Raw genomic sequence first — 16,259 nt, forward strand, 5'->3', positions numbered from 1 at the left:
AGATATGTAGATATAAATCAATCAACTGCGGCACTTTTCTCAATTCAATCGAGGGAATCGTGTTAATATAACTCAGACATTAAAAGTCTGTGCAATAAGGTCTGGAAGAAGACATACACCCACGGAGAGAAAAACACAAAAAACAAAAAAACTTTATTTTTATCACAAGGGCATTGTGCTGTGGATTTGTGTGTGAAGCACGTTAAGTCCTTTTCTGAACTGTTGGATCAATAGACGCAGGTCAGGGCTTCCACAGTGTGAGTTAAAAAACAGCTATTATTATGGGAGAGCCCACTACAGCTAATATCACCTCAGCAACACAAGTAAAATGTCACATTTGGATGAAAAGATTTATAACAAAAATATCTCTTGTAATTAAAATAATATGAGCACTTACGGGCTACCAGAAGTGGTTCTGTAATTGTGGTGTTGCCAAGGACTTTTAGGCAAAGCTATAGATATTAGAGCCATTTAAATGATCCCCTTCCTTAAATAGAGAAGTATTGTCCGATAGGATAAAATAGTTCACCAACATTTTAGTGATCACTGCATGTTCACCATCAGAATAGTTCAATATTGATGGTAAGACAGATTGAAAGTTAATATATTATTGATTAAATGAAACAGCATTGTGGTTGGACTGAGAAAGACCCACTGAACTGCAGAGTTACTCTGAATATTAAGCTTAAAAAGAGCATAGTGGAAACCATCTAATACAGCTTACAGTAAATGAAAATGTGCAACTAAGAGTGAGGCAAGTAATTTCACAATTTATCATAAATATTTAACATGATAGATTGGGCTACATTTATAATGGACTGAATTTGAATTAAAGCTAAATCCCTGCGGCGTGTTGAGGTTACTGGCATGAGGAGTGGCAAATGAATAGATCGAAACAACTCAAACCAAACAAAAGTGATCGTTAAAGAAACACGCTGTCCGTTTTCGAGTGAACGTACAACACAAGGACACACAGACACAGACAGACGAGGAGACGGAAAGACGGACGGACGGACGGACGGACGAGGAGACGGAGGGACGAAAGGAGGGAGGGATGAAGGGAGGAGGTCAAATCACAGAGAGAGAGGAGAGAAAAAGAGAGAGGAGATGGAAGGGGGTCGGATGGCAAAGAGGAACCATGCGTGGTTCACCTTCAATCTGTCTAAAGGCCACGGCCTGCCCCGCGGGGCGAGAGCCCGAGTGCGTCCACTCTGGGCTGAACAATGGGTGCTCATAGTACTCCTCGTCGGAGTGGTAGGGGTCGTCCTCGGGCACGGAAACTGAGATGGAGGGGGCGAGGAACTTGCACCTCTCCCGAGAATTTTGGAAACGGCGGAGAGGGCCCGCCTCCTCCTCATCCCCTACATCTACAAACAAGACAGACACAAGGAGAAGAACTGCAGGGATATCTGGACACGGACTGAGAGCGTGAAAGTGAAAGAGTGGGGGGAGAAAAGAAAACAAACAGTGGGAAGAATAAAATAGAGACTGCACCAAAAAATGTCCATCTTTAATTGACTGAATACTTAGATATGAAATCTAGTTACAATATAATCCAACATCTTAACAACTGGAAGAATAACTCTTCACTTTATAGATTTCGCATTTTATCAAAGTCAAAATTGTAATTTGTTGTCATGTTTTTTTTAAAGACAGACATTTTTTGAAGTTATAAAGTTCAGAGACAAAGTTTGACAAGAAAGTAACAAAGAACTGATTTATAATAAGCAACACAAATGGAAAGAGACACAGGAAAGGGGAATGCAGAGAGACACTGAAGCTTCACTGGGCTTGAGTTAGACAAACACAGAGGACACTGACGAGTAGACAGTGATAAGCAGGTCAAAGGTTACAAAGCTTTGAGGCGCGGTGGTTCTCTGACACCCACAATATGAGGATTTAACATCATTTGAGGAAGATACTGGTGCTATTTACAAATCACACTAATCTAAACCAAGCTAGTTTAAACTAAACACTGAATATATAATGAAACAACCAAATCAGCAGATATAATACAGAAGTACACAAATCCTGTAACTTTAAAAAGCATGTGTAACCACCCACTACATGACAAATTCGACAAAAACCTCCTGATCAATCAAAGAAACGGTCGATTCTCCACTTTTTAATTAACTACCACAATAAAATCACCTCTCTTTGCAGAGCTATGAAGGTAATATCAACAAGTCCTGCAGTCACTGAGCCTTCACTGTACAGCCACGACTGGTCTCCCAACTTTCAAATACAAAACAACCAAGACAAAACTACAACTTTCAGCTCTACACAAAGATACACAACCTGGCCACAGCTGAGTGTACAACACTGAACATTACTGCTTTGATACATACAGTTATACATCATTAGTAAAAATTAAGTACATCATGATTCTGAGTTCAACAAATTATATCTTTGTCTTAAGACACACTTGAAATGACCAACTTTTACTTGGCGTGGATGAATTACAGTCATTGCACTCACAATAGGTCGAGCAGCTCCTTCACTTCAAAAGCAATCCATTGCTCAATTGTGAAATCTGATCTGCGCAACATTTATAAAACTTGGCCACATAAAAAAGGAGACAGTGGACAATGACCCCACATCATGATGGTCACATACGCAAAAAAAAAAAAAAACCTGAGATATAATTCAGCCGAAGAGGTGGAACAACAGGAAGTTGCAGGGTTAACCTACATTGGCTGTCATATTAGTGTGTTGGGAAAGACGGCACAGCATGGAGTTAGAAAGAGTAATGAACAAAGATCATGGTTAAAAAGAGTGCACTGGATAAAACATACTGTCATGCATTGAACTGGGTCGTTCTTTCTTTTTTCAGGAAATGGTTGCAACAATGAAGACACCAATTGGCATCTGCTGGATGAGATGAGGACGAGGAAGCAGCGGGTGAATGACAGAAAAAAGGAGAAGATGTTCCTGCTGTAGCAACGCTCATAAGTACAGCTTTTGAACAGGTAGTAATCTGGGGGTTTGTTTCCTGAAGTGGTGGAAGGTAGGGGAGGATTCCCTGTGACGGGATACACCAGCACCCCAATGTGTTGGTGAACACAAAAAATCCTGAAGCTACAGTCGAGGAAAAGAAAGACACCATGCTTTCAAACATTACAGAGAGAAAAAAAAAACACACTCTTGGAGGCAGACTTTCATTCTTCCTACCTCGTTCCACGGGACCAAAGTGCTCTGCGGCGGGTGACGGGGGAGGGGAGGGAGGCAAATTGGTGGTGTCTTCAACTACAAAAGGAAGACAGAAACAAAGATTTGTTCATACAAATGAGACATTCTTCCCGTGTTCAGTTCATTTATATTCGGGCATGAAGCTGACACTGACAAAGCCCTGTCAGAAACTCACAGTCATCTGGAGATGAATGAAGACAACTCCATCTCCACATCGCATTCTACCTACTTCCACGTTTTTGCATGAACAGAGCTCTGCTACGTTGCTGTGCCGCTCCACTGAACACCCCACTGTAACACTGCAGCAGCTGATTATTGATTTTAGCAGCGTGAAGTTGCTTGTTTACACTGTTGCACTCACATTACTGTTGTCCTTTCTTTGTATCTTTGTTTACCTGAAATGATCCTTTGCTCTGTAGATGTGCTGTCCACACAAAGGAAAATGAAAGAGAAAAGTGTTTTTGTGTGTGTGTGTGTGTGTGTGTGTGTGTGTGTGTGTGTGTGTGTGTGTGTGTGTGTGTGTGTGTGTGTGTGTGTGTGTGTGTGTGTGTGTGCGCTACTGGACGACCTCTGGACCTCTGAAGATGAGTTGAATAACAGAATCAGTGGGTGTTCAGCTTCCCTCCCACCGTACAAACACCGGCAGGTTTGTTGAGATGCCGACTCTAAGTTGTCTGTAGGTGTTTGAAGCCCTTCAAGCTTTGTCCAGCGTGCACACGGACTGTCACCTAGCTGAGATGAACTCCAGCCTCATGGGACCATCAAACGAGGGATATCATGTCCTCCACCGCTACTACACGAGTGTGCTGGTGTGTGTGTGTGTGTGTGTGTGTGTGTGTGTGTGTGTGTGTGTGTGTGTGTGTGTGTCTCACCTGATGGCAGCCTTTGAGTCTCCTGCTCCCCTTTCAGCACCGCCACAGCCTCTGCCGTCACCTCCTGCACGATCCGGGCCGACACTTGTTCTGAACATCCGCAATCACACCGAGACAGACGTGCAAGGTCAATAACGTCCCGACGTGAAAGTTGACATAAATGGGACAAATCCCAGACGAGCTGGAGGGTTGAAATGACACGTCCATGATGCCGTTGTAGTTCAGTGTATATGTATTCATACAAAAAAGAAAAACACAGTCTAATATTCCTTTGGTTTAGCTTGAGTCCTGTCATTTGAGATGAAAAAGCAGAGTGACTGGGCTGAAACTGTTTCGATAACCACAGCAACAGGAGGGATGCTGGTGAAGGCTGCATCACCATAGAAACACAGACTGCTTCAAAATGTGCCCAATAAAAATTACATTAATGAAAAGCAATTTCCTAAAATTAGGTTATTTGGGCCCACTTTTTTTTTTAATCAGGCTTGAGGACATGTGCTAGTTTGTTTTTCAATGACACACACTCACACACACACACACGCACGCACGCACGCACGCACGCACGCACACGCACGAAAGAAATGTAGAAAAATGAAGTGACATTCAAAAGACACACCGATCCAGCGTGTTATACACATAAGAATAAGTGAACATCAAACAGAATAAATACAGCAAAACCACGTGGTTTTCAAGATGACAGTAGGATTCGGTGGCCACATAACACTCCAAACAACATACTTGCACTGTATTTACTCTATTGCCTTCAGGTCTGAGCTGAAGCACTTTCATCAAGAGACGTGAAGTGGGCTGTTGTTTGTTTGTTTTTTTCCACATTAGTTGATGCGGACAGTAAAAACAAGGTGAGTGGGGGTTTAACATGCAGCACGTATGTGTCCTTGCCACGAGAGCTTCCCACTGGCATACAGCAAGAGCCTGAGGTGCACCGTTAGTGCTGAAACACTTGACCTTCACAACTTTGCTCTTAGTACTTTCGAACTGTCATAAAATCCACAACAGGCCTTGGTTTGGTGTCCATTAGTAAAATGTCTGTAGGGTCTAGTGTGAGGCACCATGCAGAGAATGACTGAACCACACTCCTGTTGTTCTATTTTTTTATTTGATTTCTAGTTAAAGTGGAGGATATATCACTGCAGGTACTGTAATGCAATTTGAGCTCGAGAACACTCAACATTCTTAAGATAAAAACCGAATTCAAGCAATATAATGTCTTTTAAAAAAGAGATTTTCAGTGCTGTCTGGCATCGGTTGAAAACATGAGAACGATATATAAATCAGTTATAGCATGTGTGTCTTCAGTAAGAGAAAAATAGGGCATTTCTCTCAGTTTTGCCCCAGATAAGAGCCAACTGACCTAACTAACCTGCGTTGTGCAATCACTCACATTTCCATCCAGTCAACATGTCTGCATCTATTTAAATACGCAGGATTAATAATCAAAACCTCCATTTGCGTCGCGGCGGTGTTTAGGATTGGGCAGAATTGGGAGGCTGTTTCGGTTGTTGCCGTTTCGAGACCTTATCCAATCCAACATCACCCACACGACAACACAAACAAGCTGGCAGCCGTGCAGCCACCCCACGATAACACACAGGCACACACTCCTTCCGGGAACACTTAACACAGCCCACTCACCTCGACTCAAAGCACCCATTTCCCTTGTTTCAGTGGGAAAGTGCAATAAATGTGTAGCACCTATTCAACGCTCCCAGACAAATCCAGTTCTTCTGATATTGGAACATTGAGCACAGGTGTCCACGTCAAGCGCAATCAGCGTTTGTTGCATCAGAATAGAGCCTGGAAACTTTGACTTGGGGCAACAAAATGAGAAAAGTGAACATTTCTCCACAAGATACAAATCGAATCCTGAAAAAATGTAAAACCTAATTCGAAAACTGGATGCAATTATTTGCAGGTTTCATGAATGAATATATCATTCATATTAGAGCATGAACAACAGATCAGATTTTGCAAGAAAACATTTTCTTATTTCAAAAATCATATGAGGTTTTTTTCCTAATTTCAGACAGCAAAGAGAAACCAATTAGGTGGCGTCTGCAACCCGTTCACTTGTCACTTTGACCTTTATTTCAGCATGTAAATTCTCTGGTTGTTACAGATATATGAAACCTTTTTGCATTAATTATGTTAATAGGAAAAAGGTCAGTGGGTAAAACGATGAGTCTTTGGAACAGGGTGGGTGAAGGTTCACGACTGTAAAATTGTGGTGATATAATAAAAGACCCCACCATTTACAGTCCGTAACATCAAACAATTCAGAGACTCTGTAGAGATCACAGGACTGAAGGTGCTCGTTACTCTGGGCTCCTCGGGCCACACTGCATCAAGAACAGATCTGATTCTGTCCAGGAACAGCCGCGCAGGCTCAGGAACAATTACTGAAAGCACTGCCTGTGCACACAGTACAATCCACAGATGCAAGTTAAAGCTTTCCAAAGCAGATAAACCATCTGTAAAAACACAAACCCCAAGACACTGCTGCCTTGTCTGAGCTGAAGATCATTTATAATGACTGAGGCCAAAACAAAACTACGTTTCTGTGGTTACATTAAACTTTAGCTTTTTTTTTTTAAGTGCAAGGCTTGCCGTGCACACTGCAGAATGGAGGGATCTTGTTAATATCACAGTTTAAAAACATCTCTGAGGGTGTGGGGATGCATTATCCTCTCTCAAACCTCCAACAATTGCTTTCCTCATGGGCTAAGTACAGCTAAATTAAACAGTTCAATGAAACATTGCCAGGTTGAACACAGTCGACCTCAGGGAGGCTTATTAAGGGGTTTTGCAGCGTAAGCAGCGCATGTGGAAGCGAAGACAAATGTCGTCAGTGCTTTGAGTCTGAGCACAAGCCCAGGAGAAACGCTGTACCATCAGCTCACAAACTATAGAAATGAGCTCATTTTTTCATCTTATATAAGTCAGTTCCCACTGCATCAGGATGGAATTCTGATAGAAGGCAAAAGCAACATTTGTAGTCAACCCAAACTGCATGTTGGGCGGTTTTAGGGGGTCAGTAACCCCCACCATCTTTTGTGGCATTTTAACAGAATCAATATGACCCAGGAGAGGCTGTCTCAAATAATACTATAAAAACTGTCTCATAGTGATATTTCATATCCAGCACCTCTGTGCTTGTGTGACTTAACCTGAAAACAACATCTGCCTAAGAACTCATCCTGATTCCCCTTTCAAAAGTAGATCTTTATGCCCTGGTTTTCAGAAGGTGATGTGAAGTTCAGTCTTCATTCAGATGTGTACAGGTGCGTTGGTGTTGGTATCACTCTCAGAATAAGAGACTCTGTCTAATTTGGTTTAGTATCTTACACAATCTGGTCTGTTAATGCATGTTTATCTCATAAACTGTTGAAACAGCCCGTGGGCTCAATGAATAGAATGAATAGAAAATTGCAAAAGAGATAACCCCAGTTAGATTACTTGATTGTTATTCTGACTGTGGGCTGTATGCAAATAACTGTGATAAATTAAAAAGGAAAAAAAAACAAAAAAGCCCGAAACGCACACCAGTGCAGTCTTTCATGCGCACGAAAGAAAGACTGACGCCTCATGGAGGGCACCCAGTTCACTGGGAAATGACTGAATTTTAGCCCCATAAAGAAAACCACAGACAAGCACATCCACAAATCCCCAGCATCTCAAAAACAACCTTGTCACATCCTTAAAACCAGTAGGCAGTGATCAAAACCAGCGTTGTGCGGCTGTCTCAGCGTTTCTCTGACAGAGACGTCTAATGACACAGCAGCACGCCCGTCACCGGCTTTGACAGCAGAATACACACATGCACAAAGGGCTGCGCCGCACCGCTTCATCTTACAGGAATATCCCAAAGCCACGGCACACAAACACGCAAAACGCGGCAGACGAAAGTGTGCATTACCTGCGTGACAAGCTGACCAGAGCCGAGTACTGCTCCCCTCTCTGAGCGCAGACTGCGACTGGAAGCCCCGAGTCAACGCTAAGCCCAGCACAGCCCCACACACACACACACACACACACACACACACACACACACACTCACACACACTCACGCACACACTCACGCACACACATGCAGGGACTGAGAGGGCAAATAGAGAGCAGGAGTGATGTCTGGGAGGATACCAGCAGGCTCCCAAAACGTGCAACACAAGGCGTTGCCATAGCAACAGACTGTCGGACCACTGACTTGGACCCATATGTAATTGAAATGAGAGCGACGAGTCGCGGCTCACATCCACTGTGGTCGCACACACCGAGAAATACGGATAAGTGGCACTTTTGGAAATACATGACAAAATCTAGGCAAAAGATAATACAGTATTGGTTATTAATTGAAGAATTTCTAAAGCAATTGTGATTTATTAAATAGCATCAAATCATTTTGGAGGTCTTGGATTTGCAATAAAATAAATTATAGAAACCATTTCATCAGTTGTATTTGAGTTGAAATAAAAACTCCAGTTATTTGACACAGCACATTAGTTCAGGTCTGAATGACAGTGGTTCTTTACACGTGATAAAATGTGATAAAAATCTTTGCAAGGTCTGATAAAGTACTTTAAATTCAATAGCTAGAGACTGAAAGTACTGCATATGAAATATCCATACATTGAGTGAAGCAGCAAGACAACTGTGTCCCACCAAAAACGTATCATGAAGAACATGGTTCAGTCAAACATCATTGCTCATTTCATTCTTCTGTGTAAAAATCAATATTTTGCTCGCATGTCCTTTACTCTATTACAAGGTTCAGTTTCATTTAAAAAAGACAATGCTTATATTTGCACTTTGTGCATAACCTTTTAAAGCATGGAGATTGCTATTATGCAATAGGAAAATGAGACATTCTCCAACTTTGAACTTGCCCCTTTCTGTTTGTGTTTCACACAGTGGAGCTTAATTGGGGTGAATCTCCAAACAAACTGATTCAGCCTGATGACGTGGAGGAACTTTAACAGCAGAAAATCTGGTCCAGGATTCTTGACGCTACGCCCAGCCGCTTGTGCCGGCCAAACGACGCGGACGTCAGTCGGTACAATATCTCCAGTGTAAAACTTGAGGATCAGCAACCCCGCGTATACTCGGTCCGTTTCTCCCTCCCTCCCTCTTCCTCTTGACCAACCGCAGCCGAGCTGGCTGCTCGGCTCAACTTTGTTTCCGAGGAAAGTCAAGAGGGCAATTTCGTGCTTCGATGGTTCTTGCTGGGTTTGAAGGGCTTTTCACAGGAAGAGAAGGCTCAATAAGTGATAACATCAGCCCTTCTGCCACCCATCCTGCCCCACTTATGCCCCGACCCGGTGCAGCTCGGGAGCACTGCTAATAAATGCTGACAAGAAGCTCTTCAGACAAATACAGTCTTGGTTGCACAGTAGCCGAAAGCTTGTATTGTTTTAACGATTAATAAAAAATCAGACGGTCTTTCTGCATATTACATCAGGTCTAAGACAAACTTTTACTCACTTTTACCTCATAGCAACACTGGGAATGCTGGTTTCTGTTTTCCATGCATCTCCTTCTGATATTCTGACCACAGCCCCTACATCAGTCATTTAAAGGAGGTCAGCATTATTTACAGAGTCTAAAGCAGGCCTGTCAGGAGGGTGGAAGCCGTCCCGCTGCATGACCTACTTAAAAGAGTAAAGACAACATCACCTGCCCCGTTTCAATTAAAGTAACTGCTGCCGCTAATTTGTCCACATGGGTTCAGACTGTTTCATTAAGAGTAGAGGTTATAATGCTTCACAGAGATCAGCAAACGGCCTCATTGGTAACAAATGAAGCATTATAAATAAGCTTATCTTACTGAGAGAAAAAAATGGATTATGGATTAATATTTATGCCCTTTTTCTTAGTCTGATCATGATGTCTCGTCATTTACAGTAAAAGTGCATTAAATATAACAATTTTCAGGATGTACTTTTATGTTATTTGCACTAAAATAAAGTATAAATTTAACACTTCTCATTACTTATGGATTGTAAGACACCAGTTTTCTTGCCTCAACTTGGCGAGCATGTGACCCCCTAAATGAGGATGATTTTGACAGATAATTTACGCCTCCTCTAAGGAACAATGATCTCCTAAAACATAAAAGTCAGGTCCATTCTCCAGAGAAGATCATAAGACGAAGGGTGCATTTTCAAACGCTGTGTTACCAGTCATATTTTTGGCTTTCACTCCTCATAGAGCAAAGCACTGTTTATGGCTGACACAATTTCCAAGCTTTGACTTTGAAGTTTTAATTGGATTGCTTACTGCTTTCTTGAAATATGTTGATAATGAGACAGAGCAGCACACAGGGCTTTGGCAACTGCTTATTATGTTGACTCGTGAGCTAAAAGGTAGCTGGAATTTACTTCAAGAGTGAATCAAGAGAGGCAATGTGACCATTCTGACTCCATAAATGATATCTTTAATAAGAGTGTCGTCCATAAAACAGGAGTTTGGGACTGGAAATATGCTTTAGACAAAACTTAGACAAAGGTACCTGAAGTAATGACTCATGTGACAACTAAACGACAAAGGCAGCACAGGTTTTAGAGGGAAAAAATAAACATAGCAAAAACTGAAATGAAATTCAGAATTTTGACTCAATGAGTTGGATGAAATCAGCATCTGGACAGGATTTAACATTCATCTTAGTACGAAAGGCAGTGGTGGGAATCAGCACTTCAATAGCTGGTGAGAACTGACCAGGAACTTAAATGTATAGTGACTTCTACTCATTCATTACATCAAGGTTTAGACAGTATAAAATAAGAAATTAATAAAACATGACTTTATTCTTGTCTGAAAAAGACTTCACTGATGTGCCATTTGAAGGATTTATTAAGCAAGAGAAAAATGCTCCACTGCTTTAAATCAGACAATAATGGTATAAGTATCTCCTCAATGCAAATAAATCAATACAACAATCAGCAATAGCAGGTATGAAGGGATCGTGTTGAGTGGTTGCATGAGTTGTACTTTGCTTTTCACTGTCACAACGCAGTATAGCTAGAGAGGAAAAAAAACCTGTTGACATTTACAGGTGGGATTAAGTGCTTTCTGCCCACACGATGTGTTGTACTGAGAAAAGTGTTCAGAAATGTGTCTCAGCAGGCCACTGGAAAGGAAAGCATGTCGAACAAGAGGCATCAACATGCATATAAGATATCTTCAATACAGTATCAGTATTGTTTTATTAGAATCAGCAGTAGTTTATGGAATAGGGTTTATAAAAAAAAACAACAAAAGAATCTCAACATTTACAGTGTTTAAGGATGTGATGTGAGAAAGATTGTGCTTTGGATTCTCACATAACTTTGTAACAAAAATGTAACAGCATGTTTCTTACATTCTTTGATCGCATGCTTTTCCCTCCAGCAGTGTTTCAGGAGTCGAACATTTTGTTGCTTTTAGTAATTTTTCCCTTGATTTTGATCTTTTTACACTTCTGACCTATTCTCACCAGGTATGTTTAAACAATCAAGAGCAGCACTGCTCTACATATCAATGCATACCGCACGGATTCATTTATTCATTGCAGATCACTCAGCGCTTTGCACAAATTGCAAATGTTATTATCAAGTTGATAAACAATTTGATGTATATATGCCCTAGTTTTTGCATTATCAAGCTTTTATCCCATGAATACAGTACATCAGTGAGAAATGTTCGGGGAAACAATACAACCATCTTGCAAACATGCTCACCGCTGCTCCCTGATCCGAAAATGTGATCAGTGCTGAACCACGTTAAAAAGGGGTGAGCACCAGGCGGCTACGCTCACGACTGTCATCAGCCTTAAAAACTAGTATCAGTTCGGTCTCAACAATGGGGAGATGGGAGGTTAATTAGGCTTCTGTCACTGCATGCTGCATGGGCTCATCTGTGGCAAGCTACAGCCAGAAAGAACAAAAGGCCTGGCCAAGGAAATTGTAGGGGAGCTGTTTCCATGGTTACACCATTGGTCTTGTCTCCAGGGGTGTGAGTGAGGGTGGGGATGGGGAGTGGGTGGGACGGGAGGGGGCGCACAGAGACAGATTTTATGCGTTAATTATAGCAATGTTAATAACAGTATGAGATTCTACTGAGGACTCGTAAGTGTTGAAATGGCACGCACACACATACACAAAAACACAACATTTTGCAAGGAATACATTCACATCCACTTCTGATGATTACATGCTAGAAGTGCACATGGACACTGTGCTGGGAGAAACTGTACACAAAGCTCTCATTTTAAGTTCCAACCTGGCACAATAACACACACACACACACACACACACACACACACACACACACACACACACACACGCTCACACACACACACACACACACACACACACACACACACACACACACACACACACACACACACACAGCTTTATTTATATTTATGCCTGTATGCACATCAAAACTCAAAAACTACCGCACATCATCTTGGTCTAACTTTGGATTCTCAACAAGTGTGAAAACACAAAATATATCATGAATCAGCTACACTTACACGTGTTTTTATCCTTTTAGCAGCAAACTTTACACTGTTAATCACAATCATACACACAGAGTAAATAATTCTGCCATGTAAAGCCTCACTGTTGAGCAGTGTTGTGTTGAGTCTCTTTTTCAAGGTCCAGCTCCAGGACAGGAAGAACTGGCGCTGCTCGAACCCACTGCTTTAAAATACTCACTGGAGCTGATTCTCAGGTGCATGCTTATCGATTGTCTTGACTTTGACCACCACGGTACAATAAGACTAATTTACAGTTGAAAAATGACAAACCATGTGACATAAATTTGTCCCAGTAATTTAACTAAAGCACTACTGAGTTTGTCACACATATTACAGGCACTGCAGCCTCCTGGATGAAAATAGCCAGAACCAACTGGCCTCTTTACATCTTTTTCTGAAACTGTCAAACAACTACAGACATCCTCTGTGTCAAGAGGACAGGCAACACGTCACACACAATAATATGCATAACGTACTAACAGTAGCCAGTTCATTATTCAAACTAATAAAAATGAATAACATGTGGTTAAGGATCATAAAAATAGCAATCCAATAGACAGAAAATGAAGCAAAGAAAATCCATTAAAGCAACAGTAACAGTTTATGTCTTCATCTCAAATCGTGTTTGTTTATTCAGTCATTATGGTGAATGAAAATAGTAAAATAAATCCTACATTACCTGCAGTTATCGCCTGAGCTCCGGTCAGCTCTCCGTTGAAGCCGTTCTCCCTGGCAGAGTAGGGGGCGGCCGAGACGTGGGCGCCGCCCGGCTGGCAGGTCCTGTACGCCGACGAAGAGAAGCCATTCGCTCCGTGCGTGCCGCCAGGCTCCTGCCCCCCTGAGGGGTCCCACTGGGGGGCGCCGTCCTCTGGCTGTCGACTGTCTGCCATGCTGGTGCTAGCTAGCAGCCCAGGATGATGGGAGAGGGAAGGGATCTCTCCTTCTGGGACGGGGAGCAGAGGGGATGGAGAGGAAAGGTGTGGTCAAAACCCATCAATTCTCTTATTAACAGCTCAATCGGGGAGAATGAGCGGCGTGGCGACCAGAGGAGGCTCCGAGATACACACTCACAAATCTGTGTGTTTGTCAGACATAATCCCTGCTGCGGCTCCGCTGAGCTTCACTGTCAACAGTTCAGAAAATGCAGCTGTGCTTGTGTGAGTTTGTGTGGAGACACCGATGTGAATTACTGTCCTTGGATGTTGGCAGGATGATGGCAACCACTGGGCAAAATTTATCGATTTGTGTACCTGTGTGTGCATCTGTGTGTGTGTGTGTGTGTGTGTGTGTGTGTGTGTGTGTGTGTGTGTGTGTGTGTGTGTGTGTGTGTGTGTGTGTGTGTGTGTAATGACTCATATCGCCAGTGGCTCAGGTGAAAATCTCAGCTGCTTGAAAATGAGCTGTGTGGACCTTGGATTTTCTACAGGGTTGAATTAAAAGTGGACTCTGATGAGATCTGGTGCTGGAAAAAACTCGTCTGAATCAGGTATCCACTGATGCACGTGTCTGCTAAATATCCAAAAGCAAATTCACCAGAAACAAACATGTTAGGGTCCACCCACAATGTAAAAAGGGCTTTATAACCTGTGTGACATGTATTTGTAGTGTGCTGACCAGCACGCTGTACAAACAGCGGTTGTTTCCCCGACTGCAGGTGATTGAGCAGAACAGCATGGAGGAGGAGATCAAGCAGAAGCAAAAAAAAAAAAAAAGAAAAAAAAGGGAGGGAAAATATTGATCAGACCATATAATCGCCCGAGGCAGAGACAGGCTGTGAGATTCAATGATCTCTTGGACAATATTACGCAGAAGGTGGGGGAAGGAGATGAATGGCTTTGATGGAGTGTAAAATCAATAAATAGGGCTGTGTACGTGAAGTCCTCAACTTGTCCCGTTCCTCTTCTGTGAACAAACGGGATCACCGAAGGTTTTTTTTTCTCATGCATGCCTTTAAGATGTTCGACTTGTTTAATACTTTAATCACACAATGACAGCGCCACTCAATTCCACGCCGTCGTATGTTAAAAGGACAAAAGAGATACGAACAGAAACCTCAATGAGAAAAGGAAAATTGCGAGCTCATACTCAAACTCAGAACAGAGGAAATACTCTGACAGGGAACATTTTGCACGAGTACTGCGGACGATAGCAGTGATTTCATTTGCAGAGCAGCCTGTGTAGTAGTGTGGGGGGGCTAGGGGGGGTTGTCATTCAGCTCTGGAGTCCACAGAGACCCCGACACAAAAGAGAAGTCTGCCGGAGAAAACGAAAACAGCAGTCAATAACTGCAGCCTGAGACTGAGGAACCGCTGTAGTGAGCGCTGCGTCCACAGTGCATTCAGATGCCACTGCTCAGACACAGACAAGAATAGTCACTAACAGAAATGTAAGAGTAGATCAGCTGAAACACTGAGCTTTGCCATGCAAACCATGTGTGTTTCAACTAAATTGAATCCCAATTCATAAATATTTAAATGCAAAAATGACAGTTGCAGAAGGAAGTAACCAATATGATGCTTGCTGTTAAAGTATTTTCTATTCTGTTGTCAGTATTTATTTAGAAAAGTGCTTTGTGCATCGTTCTGTTGAAGATATTCATTGCACAATTAGCTGTGACCTGCTGGTGGTGCCAGAGCACACAAATTAGTAAAGCTTCCTCTTCACACAAGACAATACATTCTGCACAGATGTAATTATTATTCAGGCTGTGTGAGAATGTCACAAACAGAACGTCTGCAAAAGGAATTAACATGCCGGTAAGCAAACAGAAGGAACAGAAAGAAGTGCAGATGCGATGGCTGGGAGCCCTCCCGACCTCACTGGATCAAAGTCAGGAGTTAATGAAGCTTTGCATGACTCAGCTCTGACGGGGACATCAACGTGAATGATGCTCGTAGGGAGACTCTACACTGCACCCCACTGCCTGCTTCACAAAAATCAGTCCCTGAAAGAAAAGCCACATCGGTATATTTTAGAAAGCGCCGTCACGGTCTCTTCTGCCGCTTGTGTCCCTGTTCCACTGACGAGCACTTCCAATATTAAAAAAGTCATAAAGCACAGAGACGGGGGCCTCGGTTCCTGATGCAATGTCTCCGCGCTGTCTGTCTGATGATGAAGGTCACTTTGAGCTGCGTGGCTGATTTCCAGACCCGACAGAGTCCCGCTGACAGCGGGCAGGCTCGGGGTGTCACTGACAGGTCACGAGGGGAAGGGGAAGTGTAGACTGGTTTCCTGGAGGCCTGTTGAGCTGCTGATGGTGTCTGTTTTGGCATAACTGTGTGCATAATGTGTGAATGAAACAGCACCACCTCCTGGGTGAGGACCTGATCATCCAGACCACGATAATGCAATGAGAAAAAAACCATTTGAAAATATTGTTTTCATTAAACAAAAAACGTGATGCATGTCAGAGTACTTTTTTTATTCTGTGTGATGATATCCAAATACATATTAGTGAGACTTGCTGAAAAAGCACTGGGAGAAAGGTGAGTAAAGTCTGAATGGTGATCACACAACGCATGAATAACAGTTCCAGCTGACAGGAAAATAAAAGCAACAGGAGTAAAAATCCTGTAGGTTACAAGAAATTTAATGAAAAATACTGCTGATTATACAATGTCCAGCAAAGAGACTCTGAAAGAGATGGTGGTGTTATGGAGTAAGAC

General features: G+C 42.5%; 1 protein-coding gene across 4 annotated transcripts in view; it reads right to left on the reverse strand.

Moving 5' to 3' along the window:
• The window catches only part of map2 (microtubule-associated protein 2), an 81,141-nt gene that overhangs the window by 21,477 nt on the left and 43,405 nt on the right, over window positions 1–16,259 (reverse strand). For all 4 annotated transcript variants that reach the window (XM_030112795.1, XM_030112794.1, XM_030112793.1 and 1 more), the window contains exons 4-7: window positions 13,274–13,537; window positions 4,062–4,151; window positions 3,172–3,246; window positions 1,152–1,367 (exon numbers count right to left, since the gene is read on the reverse strand). In XM_030112795.1, coding sequence (XP_029968655.1) covers window positions 1,152–1,367; window positions 3,172–3,246; window positions 4,062–4,151; window positions 13,274–13,484 — 592 coding nt within the window. In that variant the 5' untranslated portion in view covers window positions 13,485–13,537. The remainder of the gene's footprint in view (window positions 1–1,151; window positions 1,368–3,171; window positions 3,247–4,061; window positions 4,152–13,273; window positions 13,538–16,259) is intronic.

The sequence above is a fragment of the Salarias fasciatus genome, chromosome 16 (genome assembly GCF_902148845.1).
Source record: "Salarias fasciatus chromosome 16, fSalaFa1.1, whole genome shotgun sequence".
Classification (NCBI taxonomy): domain Eukaryota; kingdom Metazoa; phylum Chordata; class Actinopteri; order Blenniiformes; family Blenniidae; genus Salarias; species Salarias fasciatus.